The sequence below is a fragment of the Elgaria multicarinata genome, chromosome 4 (genome assembly GCF_023053635.1).
Source record: "Elgaria multicarinata webbii isolate HBS135686 ecotype San Diego chromosome 4, rElgMul1.1.pri, whole genome shotgun sequence".
Lineage (NCBI taxonomy): Eukaryota > Metazoa > Chordata > Lepidosauria > Squamata > Anguidae > Elgaria > Elgaria multicarinata.
In genome coordinates this window covers 78547089-78574790 of record NC_086174.1, presented here as the reverse complement: position 1 = coordinate 78574790, position 27702 = coordinate 78547089, and the positions used below count along the sequence as shown (strand labels likewise).

The window sequence follows — 27702 nt, the reverse complement described above, 5'->3', positions numbered from 1 at the left end:
CGAGGAGGCTTGCCTTGTGCCACATTGTGCTTTGGCTCTGGTCTCCCTAAGATTGTTGAGTGAGGAACTTGGGAGCAGAGGCAAGTGAGGGGAAGAATGTCCTCCTCTCCCTTTCCCTTCTATCCTGCTCACAGGTACCAATTTGTATCCTGCGCCTCTTACATAACCAATCCCCAATCTGAGAGAGCAGATAGCTTGCCCAATGGTGCACTCTCATGATTGGTGCACTCTCTGACATAATGAAACATCTGCCTTCAGGGGCTTAAAGCACCTTTTATGTGGCTTTTGTTCTTTCTTCTATGGAAATTCACTCTCACTCACTCACTCACACACAGAGTGGCAAGAAACAACTTGGCACAATGTGGTAGTCTCTGAAACCTTTGCTGCTGTAGGCACATGTTACGTATCATTCTCAGCAGTGCTTCCTTGCTGCAAGATTGGCATTTCGAGATAGGAGACATTCACTCTGAGGACATCCCCAAGATGCCCTTCAGAGGCTGAATGAGCAAAATACTGGTTTTCCTGTTCAGTTAATGGAATCTGAAGGCAACACTTTCAGAAACATGGAGATTCGAATGGGCAGCCCTGCTGCTAAGCCAATGGAGCACCCTCTCCTCCCATAGATAAGAAGGGAGGGTAACACATATTTCCAGGAAATAACAGGATTCAGCAGCAGACAGGCCAGTGATACTTTGTTGCAGCAGAGGTGTAGTTTTGTAGTCACCAAAACTGCTATGTTAACCACAGATTTTGCAGAAAAGAAAGGAGCTTAGCGGAACTTCAGGCCTAGGCCTTCTTCCCTGATTCACTGGTCTGAAGAGTGAGTCAGGTATGCCCTGTTCTTCTAGCACCAGTGTTGGAGCAGGGTCCCATCCACAGTTCCTTATGTGCCCAGCAGCGAATTATGTACGCAGAGCTGTGTGCAAGGAGTGTCTGTACTTAATGCTGAAGGAGCATAGAGAGTTTAAAAAGTGGCCCAAGTTTGAGAGGTAAGCCACAAATAATTCAACAACATGACATGGTAAGAAAAGAAAAATCCCCAACATGTAGCAAGTCTTCATCTAGTGCAATGTTTAATGGGAATGTCAACAACATAGGCAAGTAAGGATGAATCTTAAGTGTTGTGTTTGAGATACAATTAAATAGAAAAATATAAGGAAGGATGGATGGATGCCCTATGGAAATGTGTGTAGTATGGCAATATGACTTCTTAATATTTTATGCATTGAGGGCCTCCAAATGTGAACTGGCATGCCTTCCTCTTCACTCTGTAACCAATGTGGCGCGAGAAGCTGGCAGTTTCAAGTTTCCTTTCTATTTTGCACTAAACAACTTAGAGCAGTATCCAATAAGTGTAATTCCGCAAACTCAAATAGCGCAAGCAGAGCTCCGCTGAATTTTCCCTTGTGCAAGCAGTTGCCCCATTTCGCTTGTGTAACTGGTTGCACAACACGTTGCAGAAATGGAAAGCACAACTGGCTGCATAATGGGTTCTACAATGGGTTGCACAAAAATTATGCTCAACTTGTTGCACAAGAGTTATGTGCAACCGTGCTTCCACAGACAGAATGTCATTTCTGCTAATGGAATGAGACAGTTGGATACTTCCCTAACTCTGTATGACACTTGTATTCTTATAGAAAGAATGTTGATGGGAGCAGCTCTTACCCGGTCTTACCTCATAGACGTTGTTTGACTGTTTCCCAAAGTTCTCCCAATGGGGTGCCTTCCTTTCAGCCACACCTGGTCTTGATATCATCACGTGTTCCTGCATATGAGGTATGATTGCTTTTCTGGGGTCTTCGTCTTCATCTTTCCCCCCTTCCTTCAGGGGATTTTATGTCATCTGCTTTTTCTGGTCCCAGTCCATAAGGGGGAAATGGGAGAAAGACAACCCAATTGGGCAACAAATGGAAACTCTTTTCAGACCCAGACTAATCATTGGGAAATATCCTATTGTGCCTGAGCAGTTGTGGGACCCATCACTTGCACCCCGAGGCTTTGGCACTTTTAAAACCCGAAATGAGCAGAAACCCGAAATCTCCAGAAAGGGGCGGGTCTGTGGAGCTGGCGGAAGGGAATTCCACTGACCTGTCCCCATCCAGAAATGAGCATTTCCACCAGTTTCTGCTGTTATTTTTAGAAGCGCTAAAACCCTTTTGCTCAAGAGGTGGGTCACTCTTGTGTAATGGAACCAGTGGAGGTAGAATGGATACTGCCCATGGTATGAGCTAAGATTGGAGGAAGGCAATGGGGGAAAGGAGGAAGGAGCAGGCCCAATTCTGCAGACTTTCCCTTGCTTGGTCTTCCCTCTCCACATGTTATTAACCTCATCTCAAAGGCGGGCTAAGGAACTGTACGTATTGTACAGTTCCTATCATAGCAATGGGCATTTTTCTAGTGCATATGGCAATATCTAGTACTGGAGGAAGAAGATGCCATGTTACTCCAATCATTCATGAGAGGTGCCATCCAGAACGTACGCATATCAAATACACACAAGACCATTAAGAATTTATTTATTTATTGTATTTCTATACTACCCAATAGCCGAAGCTCTCTGTCCAGTTCACAGAAGGATGTCTGTAAGTGTTCGCTAGGTGAGGAATTTATACTGTTGCTTAAGAAGAAGACATGCAATTGTAAACACAATTATGTTTATAATACAATTGTAACGTTTTATATGTACATGTCCAGACCTACAAATTATCTTTGAACAATGATGTGCAGCTAAAGCCGGGCACCACCTCCCTGCTAGTTTGGCATAGGTTGAGTTTCAAAGGTAAAACCTTATATGATGCCATACTTCCTGCCCCTTCCTTGCCAAGGGGTAAGCTTTTGCTTGGAAGAACACATTGCCACAGCAAATGCAATCACTGCTTTGGTTCCAAATCCAGATCCTGGGACCACTGTTCAAGTTTCCTCACAGCATGTTTCAGTGTGCAGTTGTTGTTGTGCAGATCTTACGATTGTGCTGTGGCTAAAATCCTCAGAGGTTTTTCCCCCCACATTTTCATTTTGGGGGTTCCACATGAGCTCCTTTAGTGGAGAAACGTAGTCTTCAGCATGGAAAGGTCTGTAAACAAAGGATGGGGAAGGTGTGGCCCTCCAAATGTTGGCCTGCAACTGCCATCATCCCTCACCATTGGCTGTGTTGGCTAGGAGTGAAGTCCAACAACATCTGGCAGGCCAGACATTCCCCACCTGCAGTAAACTCTTGAACAGTTTGACAGATGTGTAACATAGCAACCATAAACATGGTTCATTGTAAGGAACCCTTTCCTACCACAAGGGGTAGTAGTTTTGACTGGCTGAGGCTTATGAGTAACCCCTCAAATTAGTTCTGAATTTGTCAGTTTAACTTCACTGAATAACTTAATTTAATAAGCTTACTATTGCCTTATTTAAAGCAATAATGTTTATTTGAAACTGGATTTATGACTTCATAGAACAATATAGTTTGGGCTGATTCCCAGTGTGAACAATACCTATTTTAAAGCATAATCCAATGCAGTTTAGGCAGAAAAAAGCCAGACAAGTCCTAACATCCTTCCAGCCAGCCATGCTGGCTGGGACAAGCCGCGAATTGTAGCAATTTGTGCCCTTAAAGTCCTTCCATCAGCCAAAAACCTAATGAATGAATGTATTATAACCAATAACATGTGCTTTTACACATATCACAATACAAAAAGAGATTAGTGCCTTAAAATAAATGTAATTTATTCCAAAAGATAATCTTTGCATCAGTTTTTGCCTTTTATTCTGAGAACTATATGGCAATTTTTCTGTTCACTTTTGCCTTTTCTTTTTCTTTGTTTTAGATGATTTTGGACAGTCTTAAGCCTGAAGTAGTTCCTGTAGTGTATGAACATAGCAGCACCACATTGAAAAGCCTCCTTTATTATATAGAGAAGGCTTTGGATGGCCAAAAAGCAAAGACTATTGGGATTATTAGTGATGGAGATTCCAGAGAGATAAACTTGCTTCAAAGTATGTGCAGTATTATGTACAATATTGTATTTTTAAGGTTTCTAATCTTTGTAAATTGCTCAGTGAGCTTTGGCTCTTGGGCAGTAGAAAAATGTAATAAATGAAATGGGGAAAAAAGGTAGGATTGTTTTAAAATTGTTTAGACATTATTTGGTATTGCAGAGCAATATTTCATGGAGTAGATTAATGTATTTGGCAAGTATATTTCCAGTCATCATCATTTGTTAGAAGGACTTTAACCTTTCTTAGAGATGCACTGCAGTCAGCAGGTGAGTAAGACCTGCATGTTGTTCTGATTAATCTCCAGCTAAATAGGCAAAACAACATTCAGGGAAAAGAAGACTAGAATTATATGAAATATAAGAACTTAAGAGCCATGCTGTATAAGGCCAAGGGTCCATCTAGTCCAGCACTCTGTTCACACAATGGCCAAACATCTGTCAACCATGAACCCATAAGCAGGACATGGGTGCAACTGCACCCTCCTACCCATGTTCCCCAGAAACTGGTGTGCATAGACATACTGCCTCTGCTACTGGAGGAAGCACATAGCTATCAGGACTAGTAGCCATTGATAGCCTTCTCCTGTTGTGGTAGCGAATTCCATAGTTAAACTATGTGTTGTGTGAAGTATTTCCTTTTATCTGTCCTGAATCTCCCACCAGTCAACTTCACGGGATGACCATGGGTTCTAGCATTATGAGAGACGGAGAAAACTGTCTCCCTATCCACATTCTCCACACCATGCATAATTTTATACACCTCTATCATGTCTAACATTCTTAGAGAACAATGGGATGCATTTGGCAATCCTTTGTTTCCATATCTCCAGAGTTCCAAACCATCAGCCCTTGCATTTTATTTCCATGGAACTCTGTAGGTTTCACATGGCTCACTAGCTGAATGTGCCTGCCATTTCCTTCACTTTCCTGTAATGTAAATTGCTCCTACTGGTCAACCTCCGTTTTGAACAGCCAAACCAGATATCCCACAGGAGATGTAACATTCTTCTGACTTCTCCTTTCTCACCTTTAATTTTGATTAGACATTAGCATGTTTAAAGTCACTTGGCCACCCCTGCATAAGTCAGCTTTTACATTATGAGATGGTTCCAAACTCGCCCATGTCACAACCAATATTGTTGGCTGGGTCAGTATTTCATCTTTATTTTAAACATGAAAAACAGCTGTGGGAGACTGTGAGTTTGAGTGGGGAAAAGATGGAGAAGGGAGGGGCTGGCTTAACTGTTTCTTGCCTGGCCATTTTTTCTATTCAATCACATCCTCCCTTCCCCTGCAAGCTGTTTTCCCACCAGCAGCAGGAAAAAAATATGCTATTTTCCATGCATAGAAAAGTAGCTGGGAGGGAGGGTGATTTTTAGCAGGAAAGCAGATGGATGAGAAAGCATAAACCATCTCCTTACTCCCTCCTGCCACAGTCCAACGCAGTCTCCATACAAACTTACAGCTTCCAAGAGCTGCTTTTCATGAAAAGAAAAATCAGGCAACTATTATGTGCCTCTTCCGTGAAACATCCAGGGGCTGCCTATAAGGTGCCGGATTGCCTCTATGTTAAACAAAACCCCACGCTTTCTCTGCTGCGGAGTGGCAGCGGCTAACCCCGACACAGAGAGAGGGTGCAGGGTTTCTGGTGTCCATTCAGTTCTCCAGGCCTGCCCAGGTAGACGGCAACCAATCAGGGAGCACCATCTGCCCAGGGAACGCCTCCACGGTGACGCTGGAGTGCGGCTAGACAGAAGATGCGCCTTATTCACCTTGCTCTGGCGAAAAAGTCAGGGTAAGTTCCTGACTTTTAAAAATTGCAGCTTCGTGGAAAGCCCTGCAGTGGCTGCAAGGTGGCTGCTGTGTCGTATAACCAATGCAATGGCACCGTGGACCATCGTGGGGCTTTCAGAGTGTATAGGCACCCCCCTAGTTGGGACTAAGGGAGAGCTGAAGACCTTGCCTATGCTTGGCAAGGGAGACGGTCATTTTCAGTCTTAGGAAGCTGGGTTTGACTATGAAAATAGTCAAAATGAAAACAAAACTTAAAATATTTTACTTGCTGAATTACTCTGTTTCATTCAGATTATAGAATCAGTACCATGAATCTTCAGAAGCCTGAGGTGAGACAATTTTGGGAGAAGTTAAGAAGCTGCATCTCCCCTCCAGAAGATGGTAGCCATATTGACATCTTTCTTCCTCTGGCAGCATCAGGTCAGTTCTGTTTGTCACCATGGCTAGTGTTGACGCCTTTTAGGTTTGCTTACGTAGGTCTAATCTAGGTTTCTCCCAGAAGCTGGTGCCCTCCAGCTGTGTTGGACTACAGCTCCCCTCATTCCCATGATGGAAGTTGCATTCCAACTCATCTGGAAGGCACCAGCTTGGGAAAGGTTGGCCTTATTCAGCCGTAAGCATCAATAGTGTATTGCAAAGCCACCTTTTTTAGTGAAGAGGCGGCCACACTTTTTGTAAAAAAAACACCCCCCCCCCTTATTTCTAGTTTCTTGTCTGTATCTGAGATGCCAGGTCCTTAGTCACTAAGATCTGCAGCAACATAGCTACTTGCCAAGGAGCTTCAGGGATGGCGAGTAGAAGTTTCTCCTTCAGGTGAACAGCACTCTACTATTTTCAGGCCTGCCCCAAGACATTTTGCTGCCTGAGGTGAAGGACACCTACAGAAGTCAAATGAACTGACAGTTGAATCTTGACACTGATGGGACAGCAGGCTAGCTGAAAGGGCGCAAGGCAGGCTGCCTAGAACACACAACTCTGTCCTCCAATTGAGAAGAATAGTCAGGGGGCGGTGGCTGCGGCTGCACCACCCAGCATCTGCTGCCTGAAATGACCACCTCATTTTGCCTTATGGCAAGGCCGACCGTGACTCCTTTTAGAGTCAGGGAAAGAAAAAACAAATGTGCTTGTACCATTTACACCAGCAATGCTCATGCTGTCGGGACACTCCCACAACTTCAGTGTGACATCAATGACATTGCACTCCTGTTGCCACTCGTTCTATTCTCAGCACTTTTGTGCTAGCATAGAATTCTGTCAGAATTGTTTATGCATCAGCTTCTTTCCCCTTTTCAAAGGCTTTTAAAATCAATCTTCCCTGACAGAGAAATTGTCTACAAATGAGCTGTCAAGCAAACAATATTTATGTAATTGTCAGAGTGTTATTTCCTCAAGTGTAATTTCTCCATTATATTTGGAGGAAATAGTACCCTGACCATATGAATGTAATCACATGAATGTTAGAAGGTGGGATGAGCCCACTTGTAAATGGTTAGTGAATCATTTCCTTTGCCTTGTTTCTTAAAATATGCAATGTGGTTGTCTTATATAAGAATATGGTAGTACAAGGCTTATTACTCGAGAGTTACCACACTGATTTTGTTCGTTTTTGTTTTAAACTGAAGCTTGAGCAGTGTAGATGTACAGAAAAAATTGAAAGTTTGAAAAAAAGTCAGCTTGATCTTTAATAGCCAAACAGTGTGTTTCCATGCCCTGGCCAGGAACTTGAGGCAGATGGGGAACTACAGCTCCCACATAGTTCTGTGCCACACAGGCGTGCAGGGAGTAAAACACAAATGCGGGGACAGAGAGAGGACCTTGGGCTTTGTGAGTCGAATGGTGAATGCTCTGAGGCAGTGGAGGAAGAGAAGCAGCCATTGGAGAAGCCAGGTTTAAAATGTGGGGAAGAGAGAGGGAGATGAGCTTGAGGCCTGAGGGGAAGAAGTGAAAGTCATTCAGTGGAGAAAAGCGTGAGGAAGTCTTCAGTTGCGTTGAAGGAAGGAACCTCCATACAGCTTTGACATAGCAGGTGTCAAGGAATACTGTGTTTTGCCTATGGTGACATGGGCTTTACACTAGTATAGAAAAAATGTAACAACAAATTTCATGTGTATTTTTTACTAATAAATAAGTGAAGTGTTTTCTCTCTTTCCAGGATTTTAACAAAGCTTAGGTTTACATAGCCACTGGATTAGTAGAAACATATATTGATTTTTGTTTTAGTGATGTCTAATTATTACAGTATGTAGAAAAGACTATAATTTTCCAGAGGCAGGAATGGAGGTCCTTTCCCAGCTGTCTCATCTAACTGGCGTGTTCTTCAGGACTCCTACTGGAATAGCAACTGGATCATATCAGCACAGTAAGCAAAAATACTACACATCCTTGAAGTGTGTGTGTGTGTGTGTGTGTGTGTGTGTGTGTGTGTGAAGTATTTGATTTCATGCCGTGTTTTAAATCTGCTACATCCAATCTTCTCTCCCACAATGATTGATGGCACATAAGCAGAAGCCACTGATTTTATATGTTGCATTGCTTTGAATCATTGGCACTACCTGATATACAAACACAATTACCAGTGGTTTTAGTTCTTAAATAACAGTTTGATAAATAGATTATGCTCAGAAAAAGATACTGACTATTCTTTTTCTCTGTTTTGTACAAGTCTGTCCTTGGGATTAAAAACCCAATTTAGCATTAGGAACATAAATGACCTCATCTTACAATACTAAGGATAACTGTGCTTTTATTATACATGCTAGTGAAAAGAATTATCTGGAACCTTTAGCAGAGTAATCCAAGTGGGGGGAAATAACTTGCTGTTATTATAGTCCTCAGTGAATGGCTGGGAAACCAGAGAGGCAGCCCACCTCCATCACTCTACTTCAATGAAGTAAAACTGCAGATATGGCTCAGATTTACAGAACTGCTGGAAGAAGCACTGAAAGCTGTCAGGATAAAGCTGAGACCATATTTTTGTGACTTGAAGAAGAACGTGGCCGGCAAGATTCTTGGTAACCTCTCCTCACTGTTGCTTTGAAAAGTAGAACTCTATTGCAGAAGGTCATACCAATGCCTTTAAAATGTAGTATTTTTGTGAAACTATAGAAGATCATTTCCCGTCCACTATGAATGGACTGGTTGATTCTTATTTGACATTCAGTTCTCAAGTGGTTATACTGAAGTACAATATCCAAGCATGCACAGTCGAGTATGGAGCATCTATGTGTAATTTTTGTACAGACCCAGTTAATCATAACCTAATAGCAAACAAGTGGTGATTGAGCTTTGGCTGTAGCTAAGGATCACCTGGGTCGTATGTCCTGTTCTTCATGTGACTTGTGTGTAGGACCGTTTTGTGCCTGTGTAAGCACAAAAGTGAGCCAGAAATGCCTTTTGTACATTGGTCTGTAATTTCCACGCCACAGATGGAAAGAATATTTTGTTCAAAGACATTACTCCACATACACTGCTTTTGGTGTCTTTGACAAAATATGAGATCGAGTTAGGTCATTTGTTACCTGACTGCATTCCTAAATACTGCCAGGCCTGTCAAGTATATTTATGAGCCCCTCAGAAATGTGCCTCTCTTTAGCAGCAGTGTTTAGCTGCTAAAGAGAGGCCATGTTGACTGGGAATGATGGGAGTTGCAGTCCAACACATCTGGAGGGAAGGGAAGGCTGGTTGTTTAATGTGTTTGAGGACGAACTCCTCATATTTTCTTTCTTCCCCTGCTGCATTAAGATTTAGGGCGTATTTCTTGAAGCCGCTTGTACACTAACTTAATGTTGCTTCCATAGACTCAGATACAGTGCACCCCATTAGCATTGCACAGATACAATCATCTTGAATTCCCTGAACACAGTTCCTAACATTTGTGGCATTTAAGTCTCACATGTCCTTGAGCTGAATAGATTCTCCTGACTACCATATTCAGTAGGCAAATGAAAATGGGCGCAGTCATATTAACTGATTGAGTACTTAGACTAACAGTTAATGCATTTTGTATCATGGTGGGATCTGTCAGAAATGTCATGTGAAGGGCTCTTAGTACATGATCAGCTGCAAGTCATGATGTGTTTGAGGAGCCAGCTGATGACTTTGATCATCTCATGACTCCATGCCTTGTTGCCAAGCCTGTTGCAACTTAAACATTTCAACAATGAACTGATATATGCAGGTCAGATTATGTTTGATGCTGTGAGCTGGTCTAAAATTCAAGACAACCGAAGAATAGCCCAGGATTTGGCTGATGGATTAGTAGAAGCCTCAAGAGGAAACCATGTAAGCTAAGCTGTTGCTTTTAAATATATTAAATTAAGTTGTTATGCCCTTCAGTTTTGACTTCAAGGTGTTGTTTAAGATTAGTTCCCATTGTGCTATATTTAAGCTGACTCAGTAGTGAGAGAATCAGCTTAATGGGGGTTTAATGGGCCACTGCGACCCAGCCCACTCAACCCCTTGTGCTAGTGCAGCAGCCATCAGCGATGTTGCTGCACCACTCCAATCCCTGACCCCTGCTTCTGTCTCTTGCTCCACATCTGTGTGCCTGGGATAAGGTGCCATGTGACCAGGCGTATCAGCTCAGGAGACAGCCTGCCCACCCTTCTCTTAAAAATGTCTAGAGGGAAGCAAAAACAACAGTTTTGTGGCATTTGAATTTACAGATTTAACTGTGCCATAGGTTTCTGGGAACTCAGATCCACTTCATCAAATGCATAATCTAATGTCTTTATAGCCCTTTATCCCAATTCCCCTTCACATGTAAAGCGAAATAGATAGAAGGGGGCTGAGACTGTGCCTTCTGGCCCCACATCAGAAGTTGTATGTCTTAGTGGACTTCTTGCCACTGATGCTTGTGTATGTGAACAGGTGTCCCTTCACAGACACTGTGTTCTACACAACTGTGTCAAGGAAGCAGAGTCAGCAGGGGGCATGATGTCAGGAGAGGAGCAGAGTACACATGGGGAACATCTGAAGGCAGCTTTTGCTTTCACTTCTCTTAAGGCAGGGGTGGGCCAAATCTGGGCCTCCGGTCATGCCAAGGCAGCCCTCCAGGGTTCCCCAGATGGCCATGGCCACACACCCTTTCCCTGAACTGCCAGTCATTTGGTGGTTTCCTGGCTTTTGCACAGTTTTCCCCCATTCTGAAAGGCTGACATGCCCCTCCTAAGGCTTAGTTCCTGGCAGGAAGAGCTTTAAGCTACCATGTTCTGGCATTTTTGCCCCCCCCCTCCCACCGGCCATTTTGCCTTTGGCTCCATCCACCACTGGAGTGCAGCCCCTGAACCCCCCTCTGAAATTGAATTTGGCCTTCAGGCTGAAAGATAGAAGCGCCGGCAAGTGGGAATATCTCTGTTCCATTTGCTAAGTAGAACTGGTCTGTTAGAAACAACATAGCGTTGCAGTCCATTTTAGTGCACCAATCTTCCCTGCTTAGAAAATGCAAGGGTGAAAGGGTGACAGTTCTCAGTGCTTCTGAAATTGCTATGCGTAAAGGTTTTGACGCAAGAATGCGGTGAGCATTGGTTATGCTCATGCAGAGGAGTTTCCCTCTGGTGGACAGCCAGCCCCAAAGGCATGTGTGTGTACCCTTGTTGCATAGAATGCCTATTTGCATCAAAAGGTCATTGGTCTGAAAACAGTCAAACACAACTCTCACGGCAAGGCCACCAGGAACAGTAACGCATGCCAGGGCAACGTTTGTGTGAAAGGCACTCAAATTGCTCCAATCACATGGAGATCCTTCATGTCAACACTGCCTGTTTCTGCCAGTCACTGCCAGGGTATATGCTTAAACGTGACTGCTTCTGTGGTGAGGAGGTTCCAAACTTTACGATCCTAACATGGAGCTGTTGCATGGAACGGTTTCCAGTGGCTTCTTTTGCGGAGGCCCATTACATGCTAAGAGCAGATCATAAAATATTATTTTGCAGCCTCCATTTATTACGATGGGGCTGGGGCTGTGCAAATCTATTAAAGGGGGCTGCTTGATATACATCCTGTTATTTATCCCTTATTGGCTGACATGGCAACAGCTGCCTCTGCCAGGAAAAGGACTACACCAGGGCCAGCCTTCTCATGAAGCAGGGTGAGGCCTGCCGCAGTCTCCAGCAGGTGCTCTGGAGAGCCCTGCCAGCTGCCCTTTTGCTGCAAGAGAGCAGTCGGCGGGGCCTTCTGGAGGAGCCAACCGCCCTGTTTCCTTTGTTGCACCCCCTCACTTTTGCTGCCACTGCGTTGGCTCTGTGGAGAGCCATGAGGCTGGAAGCGGCAGCTTCAGGGCTCTCACAAGAGCCTCACAGCCGTGTTTTCTGGCCATTACATAGAGTTGATGTGGCAGGAGCGAAGGGAAACGGAAGGCAGGGAAAGGGAGGTGCCATGCAGGGCATGTTCTCTCTTGCCTCAGGCTGTGAGAAAGCTTGCGCAGGGGCTGAAGTGACCGTATTGTCTCGAATACTTACCTTTATGGTTTCTTAGGAAAACCCTTTGGAATTTCTATCACACTTCCTGATGAAGAAATATAATAAAAATGAAAAGCTCAGAAGCGAGGTATTTTTGACCAAGAGCAATCCAGAAGCAAGCCTTCACGTGCCAATTAAGGTACAAAAGAGCATTGGGCAACCCCTGTATTTTTCTGGTCCCTCCTCTTTTTGTTCCAGAGCATTGTTCTCTGGCAGGATTGGACATCTTGAACAAAGGGAAGTGGAACAATGGATATTGAGTGGTTTGAGTGCAAGTGTGTAATGATTTGCAATGGGCTTTTTAATTAGTTTTTATTGACATTCTGTTAATTACATCAGACTTCACTACAGGGAGAAAGGCAGACCAGGAACATAAGTGGATGATCCTAGTCTAGTTCTCTACTCTGTGATCTGTAAAGCTAATCTGATGTGAAATGTATACATTTCCAATATGGAAACTTGTAGTCAAGATAGACACAGTTCAGCCAGTGCAAGACAAATCAAGCCTATTTCTATATCTAATGCAAGCATATTTTTTGAATCTGTCATAGAATAGTGTTTTAGAACAGCTTCAGATTAGCTATGCTTTCAGAATAATTCTATGCAGCATGTGAAATGAATTAATTTAAAACTATTTTTAGCTTGCTCCTCAGCCAAAAAGGGTCCTTGCTTGTAGACTTACAATCTAAAATGATGCAACACACAAGGAAAAATGAAAGAAGAGGGGGGATGGTAAATGGATGGAATGGCCCTGCTCTCCCTCCATACAGCCTGATGGTGGTAATAGTTGAGGGAGGAGGAGTCTCAGTGGTAGTGCAATCATATAGAGGTCTACTCAGAAGTAAGACACATTGTGTTTAATGGGACTTACTTCTCGATAAGTGGGATTGCAACCCAAGAGGCTTTTGAGGTAAACCAACACTTCAGTTTTCTTTCATGCTTATTTCATTAGATATTTACATTGCCCTAAACATAAGTTAGGATCTCTTAAAAATGCATTATCAAATATCCAAAGCCATATGCTAGGTTCTTGAAACAAAAAAAAATTTTTTGTTGAAAAAATGAGGCTGACTTAAATCTCTTATACTTTGACTTTCAGAGTGGCAAACTACATGAAGACACAGCAGACAAACGCAAAGGGTTTGCCGACGAGCTTTTGTTAAGTGAGAGGAAGTATGTGCACAGCCTGGAAGTTATAAGAGATGTTTATGTTAAGCCACTGGAGGCAGCGCTAGCTTCAAATCAACCCATCCTAAGCCATGTCAGTGCTCAGCTCATCTTCTCAGATATCTTGAACATCTTACAACTGAACAGGTACATTTCATAGAATGTGCTGAAGCACGTTAAGATTAAAAAATGACCAAGGTCCTAATTCTAAACAAAGTAAATGAGTTTGGGATTTGGGGACGTCACACTTTTGAAATGACAAGCTGTGGTCAGTTAGTGCATCTGGGGTAGAGGCAAATTCTAGGTCTTTAGGGACATGCAGACACATATAATGTCATACACAGACACAGGTAACAGTCTCCAATTACTTTTTTTTTTTTAGTGAAACACAGTCATGGGAGTTTTCATTGCAGGGACATTTTGGGGTGATGACAAAGGAAGGGTCTCATTTTCTTCCATGGGCGGCAAAGCAGCTGGATATAATATTTTTAGCAGAAAAATGGCTGACTGAGAAATGGTTAGGCAGTTCTTCTCCCCACCAGAGCCCTCCACCAAGATGGCAGACTCCTTCAGCTTTTTTAATGAAGGATAAGACTAAAACAAGACTATTGCATGCATAAGTCATGTGACATCTTCTTTAGCGCTCAGAAAATCAACTTTTTACATAGCAAGAACTAGCTGCCACTGTAATATCAAGACAATCTTAATTCTGAGTCAGGCCATTGGTCCATTTAGCTCAGTATTGTCTACATTGACTGACAATGGCTTTCCAGGGTTTCCGACAGGAGACTGTCCCAGCCTTACCTGAAGATGCCAGAGACTGAACCTATGACCTTTTGTATGCAAAGCTGGTGCTTTACCACTGAGATACAGTCATCCCTGGTGTTTCTGAAGATAAATAGTCCTTCTCCATGTGTTTGTTAAAACATGGCAATTGCCGCTGCTAAGTATCACGCCATGCAGTTTTCTTGTGCTTCTCCAGGAGTGATATTCAGGAATGCTGCCACAGTTTAAATGACCAAGAAAGCAATCCTAAGGCCCAAGAAGGGTGTCTTAGGGACCATCGCACAACAGACACTGCTACAACCTCGTAGACACTGCGGAAAGAACTCTGCTGGCTGCTTTCCAAGGTTGCAAAAGCAGCCTTGGATAGCCTCAGAGAGGTCTGCAAGGGGCCTCTCTGGTGGGTGGGGACAGTTGAGGCCAGGTAACAATTTTTCCTATGGCCTCTCCAGCCCCCACCCTGCCCCAGCAGAGTGGCTACTCTAGATGGGCTCAGAGTCAGAGGCCTGTATGTCTCAATACTTGGGGGTTGAGGGTTTTACCTGTGTAAGTTACTACTTGGGGCAGTAGCCTTCTTTATTCACACCGGGTTCCGCTAGTGTGGAGCTAGACAATGGTTTCAACATTCACAGCAATATTAATGAGTCTGAGACAAGCTTTAATGCTTATGTCACTCAAATTGGGAGAGAGGTTTCTCTTTCAATCAGCAAACATGTTGTCATCATCTGTTTGAACTTGCCTGTAACCAGATAGGAAGAGAGAAACACCCTGTACGTCTGTTCCAAACACAGGTGGGTTTTAGATGAGCTAACAGAAAGACTTAATGAATGGAGCCCAGCCCAAAACGTAGGAGACATACTCATTAAATTTGGCCAGCAGCTTCAAACGTACACAAACTTCTTCAACCACTATGCAGTAATTCTGAAAACTATAGACAAGGTAAGAACGCACTACGCTCGCAGAACTAAACGTTGGGTATTTTCCCCCTATTCCACTCTGTCCTATTCTTATGTATGTGTTGAAGCTCAAACCACTCCTTACCCAACAGTGTTAAAACTGACTTCAGGTATTCCCTACTTATAGTTTTACAATGGTGGAAACCCTTTGTTTTTGCTTACATGTGCACAGCTTGTTTCTTTGGGGAATTCTCTCAAAAAGAATGAAGTCAAAACAAAAAGATATAAGACCATTTCTGGTCATGCTTGCAAGATCTTCAGTTTCCTCCTTCTGGAGGCCAGGCTTATTGATTTATATGTTTTCATTATTGTGTTATTAGGGATTTTTATGTTTTTAATCTGTTCATCGCCAAGCTGGGAGCAGCATTAGCTTTCTCTAATGAATTGTGGAATTGTGGAACAATTTCTTTGCTTATGCCAAGGCTCCTTTCTCCCACTCATTGTCTGCCCTGCCCTAATACCTCTATTAATTTTTAGCTGTGCACCCCCACCCCATTTTGATCAGGACTTGCACAGCTTGTGATCCACGCATTGCAGCTTAATACAGGTTAGCTTGCCTACTTGACCTCTTCATTTTTGCAGGTCTAGACAGAAAAGAATAAGATTATCAAACTCCTGGTGATCACATTGACCCTGTTCAGATGACACTGTAAGCCATGGTGGTTAAGCATTTTGAGTTAAACATTATGGCTTAGTGAGTTGTGTGAACCATTCCTAACCATGGTGGCTACATAACCATGGTTTAAACACACTCATTAACCATTTGCTGCAAAAGGCCCAATCATGGCTTAGCATTTTGTCTGAACAGGGCCATTCAGTTTGCCAAGTCACTCCCATCTCCACAGCTGGACATATATTATCTATATGGCACACCTGCATACTCAACATTTTATAAAGTGGGGTGGGGGTAACATGCAGTTTGAATATCACAGGAAAAATTTGAAGCTAAATTTGTTTTGAAGCTAAATTTGACTAAATTTTGTGCCCTGGAGAAGTTTTTACCCAAAGTAGCCACTGACCAGTAGTAATTAAAAATTAAACAAGTTTTTTATATCAATGGACAGGTACGCATATGCCGTATTCTACAAACTAAGCTTCTTAAGTCATTCAGTAGGAATGCTTTACTTGAAATTTATCTTTTTTTGACATTTTATACAATTTCTGTGTTCCAATGGGGTTGCTTATGCTCCCACCAATTGTTTTCCTCCCCACTGATTCCACTGTGGAAGTGGTGGGTCCTGCTAAGGGCACTGCTCAAGGGTGGTGGTGGTTAGCACTCCCTAGAGAAGCCCCGAAACGAGGTGTGTGTATAACCTCACAGCTAGTCTTCTGGCCTAACAAAATGTTCTTTGGGTGGCACAGATTTACTGAGCAGATGCTTGTCCTAATGGTGCTAGTGCTAGTAGCAGACGCTAGAGCCACAACAGGGCTGAGCTTCAAGGCTACCTCACAGCACTGGAGTTGAGAGGTCAAGGTGCTGCATAGCAGACCACAGCACTGGCTTATAGGAATCCTATACTTGATCTTTATTTAGTCCATAGTTTTGTGAATCAAATCATTCTGATAGTCAAAACCACTTGCTTTCACAGTGCCGGGAGGCTGTTCCACTATTTCGTGCTTTCTTGAAGAGACACGATAAGACTGTGGTTACTACCATGAGGAGGTAAGCCTTGGGGTTTAAAAAGAGAAAAGGACTGCTAAAACATGTAAGCAAAACTGTTAGCGATCTGTACAAGCTTCTTACATGCTATCTTTGAATATACTTTTGTTGATGGTGTTTTCAGTCTTAGAAAATGGGGAAAGAGAAAAGTAGGCTTAAAAATGCTTTTTAAAAAAATATCAGACCACATGCCCAGTGTACATCTAGGGCTGGATTAACCCATAAGGATATGTATGTGAAAGCATGGGAAACTAGGAAAGTTAGGGCTTCTACTATATTGTAACTGAACTTCCGAATAGTCTTTAGTTTTGGTAGTTCTATAAAATGCTAATGCAAGACACTACAGGGCCTATTTCTTATAAACCAGCTTAGCTAGTTTTTAATGTTTACTTCCAATATTTTAGTGTTTCAAAGTAAATTCTGCATATCCAAATGATTGTTCGTGAGAAGGGGATAAGAACAGAGTGGTAGAAAGGGAAGATGCTTTCTGCAACTCACCCACTTCTGGATCCATTTGAAAACCATTTTGAATAAGGCTACTTCCACAGAAATGTAGCTGTTGCTATTTCTTTTTCCCAGTAATCCAGGGTCTGTCAGATGGATTGGGCCAGTGATTTGCAAAGGAACTTCAGATAGATCTAGCAGTTGCTGCACTACTCCTAGTCCATCATCTGGGCTCTCTTCACAATCAAATGTCAGCATTCCCCCTTTTCCTAAACCAGGCCACAACTAGTCCCAGTAACTAGAAGGCTTTTTGAACTTCCAAATGGCACACATGCTGGCCACAGAGAGAGAGGAGGGGTTCTACCTGTCTCAGTGAAGAGTGGCAAAGAGGGTGGAAGACTGGGGAGCACCCACAGACATATTTTCCCCCACTGGCCTGTCAGAATCAATTCTACGTCTGTTGGCTCCTGGGGGGTTTCTCCCTGCTTTTGCAGGGAGAGCAAAGTAATTTGATATATACACCCCAACGTATTTTGACAGTGCTCCTCATTCAGGGCTAGCCTGACAGAATGAGAAGAATTGAAAGTAGACAATTGAATGATGTGTGGGCAGTTTGGCATTTCTTTAAGCAGTCTGCCTGCCTGTGTTGTGGCCCTTTAAAGTTGCCCATACATGATGGTTGCAAATGACGATACATCAATGCTCAGTTTCTCAGTTACGATGAAAGGTTAAATATTGTGACCTTCTTAAAAGAACAGAGTGGCCTATATAGCAGCAGATTTTACATGTGGGATAGCAGACTGAACAAATGGGAAGTAGAGAAGAAGTAGAACTGAGGATATGGCTTGGTATACCTCTGAATTTCGAGCTCTGTGAGGTTTACTTTGACAAGTGCACAATACAGCAAAACTTAGAACACACATGGCTTTTCTAGTTAAAGCACAGATTAAGTGTATGTGTACAATATGTAGCCTACAGGAACTTCTGTTGTGCCCTTCTAAAAGGGTTGAAGAGTACCTCACTCTCCTGTATGCTCTGAGGCTGCACACTCCTTCAGAACACACTGACCACAAAGGTTTGACTACTGCAATTAAGCAAATGAAACAATGCAAGGATTACGTAGATCAGGTATGTCAACTATATTCCTTTTAGTGTGTTAATCTTGCACGGATCACTGAGACACTCGGGACTAAAAACATTTTACATGGGATATCCAATACTGGATCTCAGAGTATAATTCTCTTTTAAATAGCTGTGCCTCCCCACCACCTTTGGGTGAGGATGGTGTTGTAGGGATTGAATACTTTCTCCTTGCGTAGTGGGGGTCCCATTCCAAGTTGTCTCCCATAGCTGCCATGGGAGCCACAAAAGGCAAAACATAAATGCACAATATAGTTACCTGTATTCTCCCCCTCCATAACTAATAGCACCTCTCAGATGGGGGTGACTTGCACTGAACGAAAATGTTGAGACATCCAATCAAAGCTTTCCCATTAAGCTGCCAGTCCAGGCCCAGGCCCGATTCAAAGTGCTGGTTTTAACATTTAAAGCCCTAAATGGCTTGGACCAGGCTATCTGAAGGAACGCCTCCTCCTATATGTACCTGCCCGGACCCTAAGATCATCCTCAGGGGTTCTTCTCCATGAGCCCCTGCGAAAGGAAGTAAGGCAGGTGGCTACCAGGAGGAGGGCCTTCTCTGCTGTGGTACCCTGGCTGTGGAATGAGCTCCTGAAGGAGGTTTGCCTGGCAGCTACACTATATTCTTTCAGGCGCCAGGTGAAGGCCGTTTTATTCTCTCAGCATTTTAACAGTCTATACATTTAATTTTAACTTTGCTGTTTTAAATTTGTATTTTAAATTTGTATTTCTGCACTGCTGCTGATTTTATCCTAGTTGTACTTTTATATTGTATTTTATATCATGTTTTTATACTGTGTTTTATACTTTGAATGGTTTTAATTTTTGTGAACCACCCAGGGAGCTTCAGCTATTGGGCGGTATAAAAACACAATAAATAAATAGATACAAGAGTGTCCTCCAAGTGACCCCCCCTCCATCCAAGGTTAGGCAGGTGGCAACCAGACAGAACCTTTTCATACCTACATAATTTACTTGAATGGTCTTTGGGTAAGAGCAATTGCAAATAGGACCCCTTCTTGCTTTCACTGGCTTACTTTCATTATATAATTTTTCTAGCTAAAACTGAATGTGAGTAGAGATGATCAGATATTAAGTACACAAAGACTCATCCAAGGATGTCCTGTGAGTACTCTGTTTATCTATGTTAAGTTCACGGTAGAGGACATGCATGATGGATATGTGACAACGGCAGAATAATTTGCCAGAGGGTGAGGTGTATATTCATTAATAAATGACAAAAGAAAAACAAGTACATTTACTGAAGATGATCAAAGAAGTGGTTTTCAGGAAAATATAGCCGAGTAACAATGTGTGTTAAAAGGCCCACAGTTGAGGTACTGCTAGAAGAATGTAGTATAGACAACTCCTGAGTCTGAAAATATGACTGTGGGTGTTTATAACAAAACACAAGTCAACCATTGAACCAAAGCAAAAGAATGGAGTAAAGTGATGACTGGGAAAGTGCCATCAAACAAGACGTATGTTGAAGAGGATAAAATGGAAAAGCAGGTAGAATGTGTCAGTGATAATACCAGGATAGTGTAACACTGGATTTATGCTTGTGTACCAAGTAATCCTATATAGTAAGGTAAAAAATTAGAAGGGGCTCTCAGATCGAGGTTAATGGTAGGTTCCTGGTTTGGGAAGACTGACTTAAGAACGTTTTCATTTGATCTACAACAGGCAACATGTCAATACAGTCAAACAATGATTGTTTCTCTAAGAAAAACTTTTTGTATAGTTCTAAGCAACAAATCTCAGTTGCAAGATATTGTTGCCCTAAAGAGTATTGAGAGAATATTTATGAACAGGTCAAAAATGCATAACCAGGATGGGAATCTTTTTTCAGCCTTAGGGTTGAATTTGCTCTGAGTAAGAATGCTGGGCCAGCAGTTGGTGAGGCCACTGCATTGCTAGCATGTGGCCAGTGCGATTGCCCATGCCCCATTCTCTCATTCTCTCTCTCTTACATACACACACACTCCCTGCTCCTGAAAATGCTTCCTCAGTAGCAATTAGGGTTTTTAAAAGCCTCCTTTGGCACCGATGGAGACCTTTAAAAAGTGATGGGGTATGATTTTTTTTTAGGGGGTCCACACTATTGGGTAGGGAGGAGTAGCTCTTCCATCTCCAGTAGAGACCCCTTTCCGAAAATTTCCCCTTGATGCAATTAGCAACAACGGAGGCTTTTAAAAACCCAAATGCAGTGAGGGTGTGTGTGTGTGTGTGTGTGTGTGTGTGTGTGTGTGTGTAGAAATAGAAAACAGGAAAGCTGCTGATTTTGGTCTGGACAGGTGGAGGCAGGGGGAGAAACTGGTGGGCTGGAGGTTCCCCATCCTTTATATATAACCCTCATCTCAGTGTTTAAACACTTCAGAAGTCTGTGATTAACATACATTAGCAATCAAGTACAAGCTACCCAGAAAGAATCAAACTTGGTCTGCATAATAGTAAATTATCTAATGTTTCATTCACAGCCATTACTGAAAACCAATAGGTATCTAATTATGTCGCAAGATGTAGCCCAACTCAACTGCTGTTCTGAGAGAGTTAGTATGCCATTCAGGTAAATGGATTGATACAAACTGTACTTAGGGATAGAGTAAGCAAAATGAAGAGTGGCCTAAAATGAATGGCTGCTAATAAGTTTTCTGGGTTTGACGTCTGTACACTAATTGTTGAATTGTTTGCATAAGAATTCTTCACAGATGCTAAAGAGCATTCAATTATTTATTGGTTATTTGTGTATTGTATACTTCCCCTTCTTTAGGCAGACTTAGATGAATTTTCTTCTACCAGAAACAAATAGCAAGAATGACAATCTTGTGAGTGAGGAAGTCTAAACTTTTGGCCTGGGGCAACTTATGGTTAATGTCTCTTCATTATTTCTGGATAGACTTTAATTGTATCAATAGCCCAGATACCATTATTTCTAGGTAACAACACAAATCTAGTCTTACTGTTGTAAGGCTTACTGATTAATCCCCTAAGAAACAGTCATGCTACTGTCTGAACTTAAAACCAGTGTTTTTAAAGAAATTGCATACAACATTGCTAATAAACATCCCTGCCAGTTTCTCAGGAGTCTTGTATAAGTACCATCCTGGTAAAATAATTTGGAAGACAGATAATTTGTTTTTGATTTTTACAGGATCTATCAACACATCCACAATCTTAGCCTTTTCCTTTTCAATGATATACTTGTTATTTCACGACGCAGCATCGCTTACAAACCTTTTGAATGGATCCCAAAAACTACTCACCAGTACTTGTCAGTGGTAACACTTCATCGGCTCCTTGTTGAAGATATTCCAGATTCCAAATGTATGCTTTTCATTGCCCTAAAATGATGTAAATGGTGAACACAATCTTTCAGGATTATTTTTTTTAAATCCAATTAAAATTAAGAGTATTGCAAAAAGGTGAAATACACACCCTCTACATCAGGGATAGGCAACATTTGTTACTTTTCCTGAGATTCTCTCATTTCTTGAAGTACCCTTTCCCCTGGATTCTCTCTTATCTCCCCCTCCCCCTGCCCCGCCCCTTTTTCACAGGGAACTTTTATCCCTACCTCTACTGAAATATATGAAGTGATATTGCCCCATTCTATTTAAGTCTACTATGGAGTGAGAGCTGGAGAAAAGGGTCCCCTTCCAAAAAAACAGTAGAGGGATGGGGAAGCCCTTCCATACAGAGGACCCTGCTGCCTCAAAGATCTTTGGTGGAGGGTGGGCTTCCATCCCCCTCAAGTCATTTTTCTTAGTGGAGCCCTTTTCCTATTGGATTTTAACAGAGACGGGGAAAAGCCCATAGCAGGTGCACTCAGGAGTCATGGCAGGCAGCATGATGTTGCCGGCACTGCTCTACATCTAGCTGTCAAAAATATAGGTATCACAATCCAGCCATTGACAGCATATTCCAATGAAATTTCCAACCTTTTTCGTTACCTCAGTAGCCTTCAAGCCACAGCAAACTGCTTTAAAACATCTTAGTTTCAATCGTAGTTTACTATGTGGTATGGGGAGCTGCTATTTTGAGAAACACAAGCCCAAATTTCTAATGGGCACACAGAACTACTAATGTGGTTTTGTTGATCGTGACCATAATTTTCTTAACTAAAAATACCCTCGTATAAAGCCAAGTAGCACATGCAAGCAGCAGTTGGATTTATAACTACTGCAACAGATGCCAGGTACTGCACCTATCACCTACTATGTGCTAGGTATCACACAGAAGCAAACAACTGTATAAATATATATTACATGGACAAGAGGGATGAGGAAAAGTGAAGAATTAACAATAGTGAGGACAGGAAAAAGGTGGCAACAAATTATCACACTTAAGTCTGGTTTTCATCACTATTTCCCTATCATTTAGCAAATGTGAATACCTATAATGCATGGAATCCATGCAAATGCCAATCCTTAACCATCAAATATGTGAATTAAGCTATAATCTCTGTCTTGGGTGAACAGAAATATTAATTTAAGAATTGGTCTTATTTTCTAAGTCATCCAAATTCATCATCTTGAATATATGTAGCATTTCTTCTTTTTTTACAGATATCAAGAATGCTTTTCTCCTACAAGGACCAAGGTGCCAATGGATTTGTTCCACAGAGGAAGATGACAAGATCACATTGCTTTCTGAATTGGAAAGAGCAATTAACTGCAGTATTGAAGAGGATGTGAACTGTTCTTAAGATTTATATTTATTAGTTGCTCAGTACTTCCATGAGCACTGATGAGTATAATCATTCAATCATCCTTTGTTGAAAACCACTTATATAAACATAATTCGCTTTATATAGGTGACACGAGAAAGTAAACCCAACCCACCACCAATAATGTAGATCTTGGACTTGAACATGAGGCTTTCAGGCTTCCTTTGTAAAAATTCTGTGACAAAATGAGAAACTATCTCAAACTCAATGATTGTACTGACATCCATATACTGCAGAGTGCAGTGGCCCCTGCACTCTGATAGTAATGGAGAACATCTCCAATGTGTCAATGGTTCAAGTGTGAGATTGAGGTGAAGAGGAAGGGTAGTGCCATCATTTGTGCCTTACACTGCATCCTAACAGCTGTCATACTGACTCCATACACTAGCAAAGTTTAAGGGAATCAGGTTTTACATAAGGTACTGTAGGGAATTGCAGGTTCTGTATAAGCTTCTTTAATTCTTGCTGATGGCTGGGTGGTTTTCTTTGAAGTTACAGAATCCAAACCTTTTCCAAACTGCATTAGATGTTATGCACAACAAACCTGTTTTCCATCACCAAGGAATAGGTAGCTACTGTATCTCTATCATACACATACTTGTCATGCAGTTGGAAAAACGAAAATGCTCAGTGTAAATAATAATTTGCTGTGACTTATTCTCTCATCTGCCATACACTATGTAGAAATGGTTAGCATGTAGTTAGACTTCAGTTAACATGCAGCTACCAACATTATTGATTTTATTTTTTAACATACTCTTTGCTTTTTGAACTTCTTTCCTGCTTGGCATATACTGTCGATGTATCTTTGGATGTTGTTCTGCCTCTTTCCAGGAGTTTGAGATAATATGCTTGGTCTATTTTAGTACAGCTTGCATCCAAATCTTAGCACTGAACAGAGGACTTCAGAGTAGCAGGAAGTTCTCAGCTTGTCATTAGACACTGAAAGCCAGAGTGAAGATGGTGGCCAAAGTATTCTTAATAGAACTGTTTTCTGCCATCCAATATTCAATGTAGAACTGCGTTTACAAGCTAGTGAAAGACAACTTAATTCAGTGTATTATTAAGCCACATTAAAAGGATTCACTCAAATTAAAATATTGTGCTGTTTTATTGGTGTAAAAATCACACAATTGCTAGTTCTGATTCTGCTGAGATACATCCATGCACTTTAACATCTATGATCCCACAGCCAGAATAAGCCATTAAATAGAATATCTGCTGTTAGTCAGCATTAATGCAAATTTACATATGAGATCAAAAGGTGTGTATTATACAATATACAACAAATCCTAATACAGTACATCAACCTGAATAGCAGGATACACTCAGGAAACTGTGTTAATAATGAAGCCTGTCTACAAGCCAGAAGAATAAGGCTTGGAGACATGGGGGAAATGGTAACCCAACCCTTTAAAGAACAAAAATAGGTTTGGGGGGTGAGGGGCTGGGAAAGAAGTGTTGAGGTACTGACACATTTATTGACCATAAAGTGTGTTACAGTAAAGTCTTGTGGATGTGTCAGTTATTTAAGGGTAAATGTGCAAAGCATGCAACTACAGGTGGTGTTCCGGAAATGTGCATAACAGATTAACACCCAATCCTTTCACAGAAGGTATGCACTTACGTGTATGCTGCAAATTCAGGGTCATGAATGGAAACTTTTCAACAACTGTCAAGCTGTGGTCACGTATAAAATACATAAACAGGAAAGGACAACCAAATTTATTTGGTATGGCAAGGAAGTGAAAGAATGTGTGGCACTAAGTAGGGTTACTCAAAATGGGTAGGCTGTTTGAAATTACAGATGACTTGCAAGGTTGCAAGATGTGGCTTGGAGATAATTGATGACCACAGCTGGTTAACCTTCTCTTACACAATCAGAAAAAAAGATGTGTAAAAGGCATTTATGATAAATACATGTGCTTCTTTGTTCAACGTAGATATCCATTTGGATATTTGGGAAGTTTTTAATCCATGATCTTTGACATGAAATATAGAAAATCCATTAGGTAATCAATTCCAGTTTGGGATATAGGCCACTGAAGTTGTACAAACCTTGCTCCAACTTAAAAACTGTATCCTCCCAAGAAAATGGGAAGGTTGGCAGTGCCAATATATAGAACATTCAAGGAAACATTTATTCCATTCTTTGTATTAAAATTATAAAAGTTACTTAAATACAACTGTGGACAGAGGACAAAACAATCACAGAAAATGTTAGAGTGCACTGAGCTGAACATATGGGTTTTTAATCAGGCCTTTTACCCAATTTCCCCTTTCAGAGTTAATTAGTTCACAGTTAACGGCAATTGGCTTATAAGTGAGAGAAGGGTCGAAGCTGTTCCAGTTGAACTTCCAGTGAAATTCTCTCTTCAAGAACATCCTAGAAAGCAAAGATTTTCCATTTATATACCGCAATGAAAAGATACTTCAAATAAATAAATAAATAAATAAATTTTAGTTGCAACAATTAAAATAAATCCTTATTATAATACCTTATTATAGGCATTATATTGTGTAATTTTCTAGATACTATGTAATTATTTTATGTAAGTTGGTGCAAAATCAAATACAATGTAGTTGATTGTGCTTTTTGCTGATTTTAAGAGATGAAGTATCCCATATGGTACGTGTGTATCTATAATAGTAGACACCTGGCAGGTATCAGCAGCCAACACTAAAGCTCTGACTATGCTGCATGAAGGAAGCAGCAAAATCTCTAAAGGGTGAAAGAATAAAAGCACAATCTATGTTGATTAAAGCTGAGTTTTTCAGTTTGGAAAACTTAAAGACTTTACCTTTAATTGCTGCTGTAATTCACTGTTCAGTCTGGCCAAAACAGTATTGGTCTCCTTATTGCGTCTAATTGATGCCTGAATAGCCTTCTTGTCCTTTCCCACTGATCTGAGGGAATATTTCATAAAACAGCTTTCAGAATAATGATATTTGTTTCTGAATCATTTAGGTTGTTCTGAAATTAGTTAGTACTCAATTTCTTAGCCCTCTAATGTATTTAGTTGCATAGAAATTTTAAAAAAGCTTGGGTTTTATGCCCTCACCTGATACTGGCCAGTCTACAGAGCTATACCTAAAGCTTGCATGCCCCTAGTAGAAGAAATGTCTCTTTTTTCTTTGAAGAGGCCCTGTGTTGTACAACTCAATCTACCTTTTCAAAGCTGTTTGAAACAAAGACAAAACTGTGCTAGACGTTTGTGCAGTTCCCTGGATTGTGGCCTTTTCAGTTGTCTTAGTACCTCTTTATTAGAAACATTAAGTGCATTTCTCTAACATTAGATTGAACTGATTTACACTGTTGCAAATAATGACTGTTTATGCTAACAAATTCAAGCCTATAACCGAGTTTGCATTTTGCTAAGCCAAACAATCAAGGCTCTATCCAAAGGAAGCCAAGAAGCAGTACTCAAATTATACACAGTGTGTATACATCTATTTACTTTGCATAATTTATTCTATTTTGAAAAAAATGCTATTTTTAGCTTGGATGGGCTGTGAAGTGCAAGGAGTAAAGGGAAGAACGTTCTGACTAGCCCAGCAATTGTAACCTTTTCAAAATGGGGTGGGGGCTATATAGGGCACTAATACCATAGTTTGTAGCCACAAAGGAAGCCTGCCTAATTCCCTTTGGACTTTTGAGAGGATTCTGAGAATGCCAAATCCTCTTGCTTAGTGAAAATCCCAATCGAGTACGTGCAGCCCTGTTTATAACAAGCAAGGGAAATATGACAGAATAAACTACACTTACTATTAGAATTAGATTCTTTGTGTGACTTTAATAAATGTGCACTGAAGGACTTCTATCGCTATAGACTGTAACACATTATACAAAGTACTTTGTATTAGTTTTCAAAACAAGTATCTGTTCTGGGATTCAAGCTTCTTTACACTGGTTTTAATTAGCAATTCAATGATTCAAGCATCATAGACCATTTGTATTTGTTGCTATTTAAAATGAAAATGTCGCAGTATCAGAGGTACTCATACACATCCTGGGTTACCTAGGAATAGATGGCTGTGAAGCAAGAACAGCAGCTATGACACCTGTTTTCTGTGTATGCTCCTCAGCTTCAGGTCTCAGTTCATCCTCTGACTTGGGCCTTCTGCGTATAGGCTTTGGTGGTGGTGCTAAAGGTGTAGTGCCTTTTCCCTGACAGAGTAAACAGAGCTCATTAATACATATTGCAATAAACATGAGTCCGCAAAACAAATAATTAATTTAAATATTTACTAATTAGTTAATAAAACTAATGATTGCTTTTACTAATCTATGAACACTAATATGAACTTGACTCATGCTAATCATTATTGATACATTACATTTCTATACTGCCCAATAATGAAGGTCTCTAGGCAATTCACAACAATTTATATCATAAAATACAATAAAAGCACAATAAAACAGAATATAAATATTTTAAAAATTTAAAACTACAGTGTAACACCCAAGTAAGAACTGACAGCAGTGTAAAGGTTTAAAAATGCAGTCATAGATTTAAAACAAAAACTAAAAACCAAAATAACTGGGAGAACATGAAGGTCTTTACCTTTACAATAGTAGTAC

General features: G+C 41.2%; 2 protein-coding genes across 5 annotated transcripts in view; one reads left to right on the top strand and one right to left on the bottom strand.

Annotated features, from left to right (window-relative positions):
- The window catches only part of ECT2L (epithelial cell transforming 2 like), a 35982-nt gene extending 12762 nt beyond the window's left edge, over positions 1 to 23220 (top strand). The window contains exons 7-21 of the mRNA XM_063124609.1: positions 1641 to 1779; positions 3822 to 3990; positions 6078 to 6206; positions 8053 to 8145; positions 8615 to 8797; positions 9964 to 10067; positions 12261 to 12383; positions 13344 to 13558; positions 14986 to 15133; positions 16740 to 16813; positions 18226 to 18382; positions 19451 to 19516; positions 20872 to 20960; positions 21546 to 21718; positions 22960 to 23220. Coding sequence (XP_062980679.1) covers positions 1641 to 1779; positions 3822 to 3990; positions 6078 to 6206; positions 8053 to 8145; positions 8615 to 8797; positions 9964 to 10067; positions 12261 to 12383; positions 13344 to 13558; positions 14986 to 15133; positions 16740 to 16813; positions 18226 to 18382; positions 19451 to 19516; positions 20872 to 20960; positions 21546 to 21718; positions 22960 to 23099 — 2002 coding nt within the window. The 3' untranslated portion in view covers positions 23100 to 23220. The remainder of the gene's footprint in view (positions 1 to 1640; positions 1780 to 3821; positions 3991 to 6077; positions 6207 to 8052; positions 8146 to 8614; positions 8798 to 9963; positions 10068 to 12260; positions 12384 to 13343; positions 13559 to 14985; positions 15134 to 16739; positions 16814 to 18225; positions 18383 to 19450; positions 19517 to 20871; positions 20961 to 21545; positions 21719 to 22959) is intronic.
- Positions 23221 to 24212: 992 nt separating this feature from the next.
- Positions 24213 to 27702, bottom strand: part of REPS1 (RALBP1 associated Eps domain containing 1) — a 50798-nt gene continuing 47308 nt past the window's right edge. For 3 of the 4 annotated variants that reach the window (XM_063124600.1, XM_063124602.1, XM_063124603.1), the window contains 3 exons: positions 27140 to 27288; positions 25922 to 26027; positions 24213 to 25506 (listed from right to left, as the gene is read on the bottom strand). In XM_063124600.1, the coding sequence (XP_062980670.1) occupies positions 25438 to 25506; positions 25922 to 26027; positions 27140 to 27288 (324 nt within the window). In that variant the 3' untranslated portion in view covers positions 24213 to 25437. The remainder of the gene's footprint in view (positions 25507 to 25921; positions 26028 to 27139; positions 27289 to 27702) is intronic. The other variant, XM_063124604.1, reaches the window with a different exon arrangement.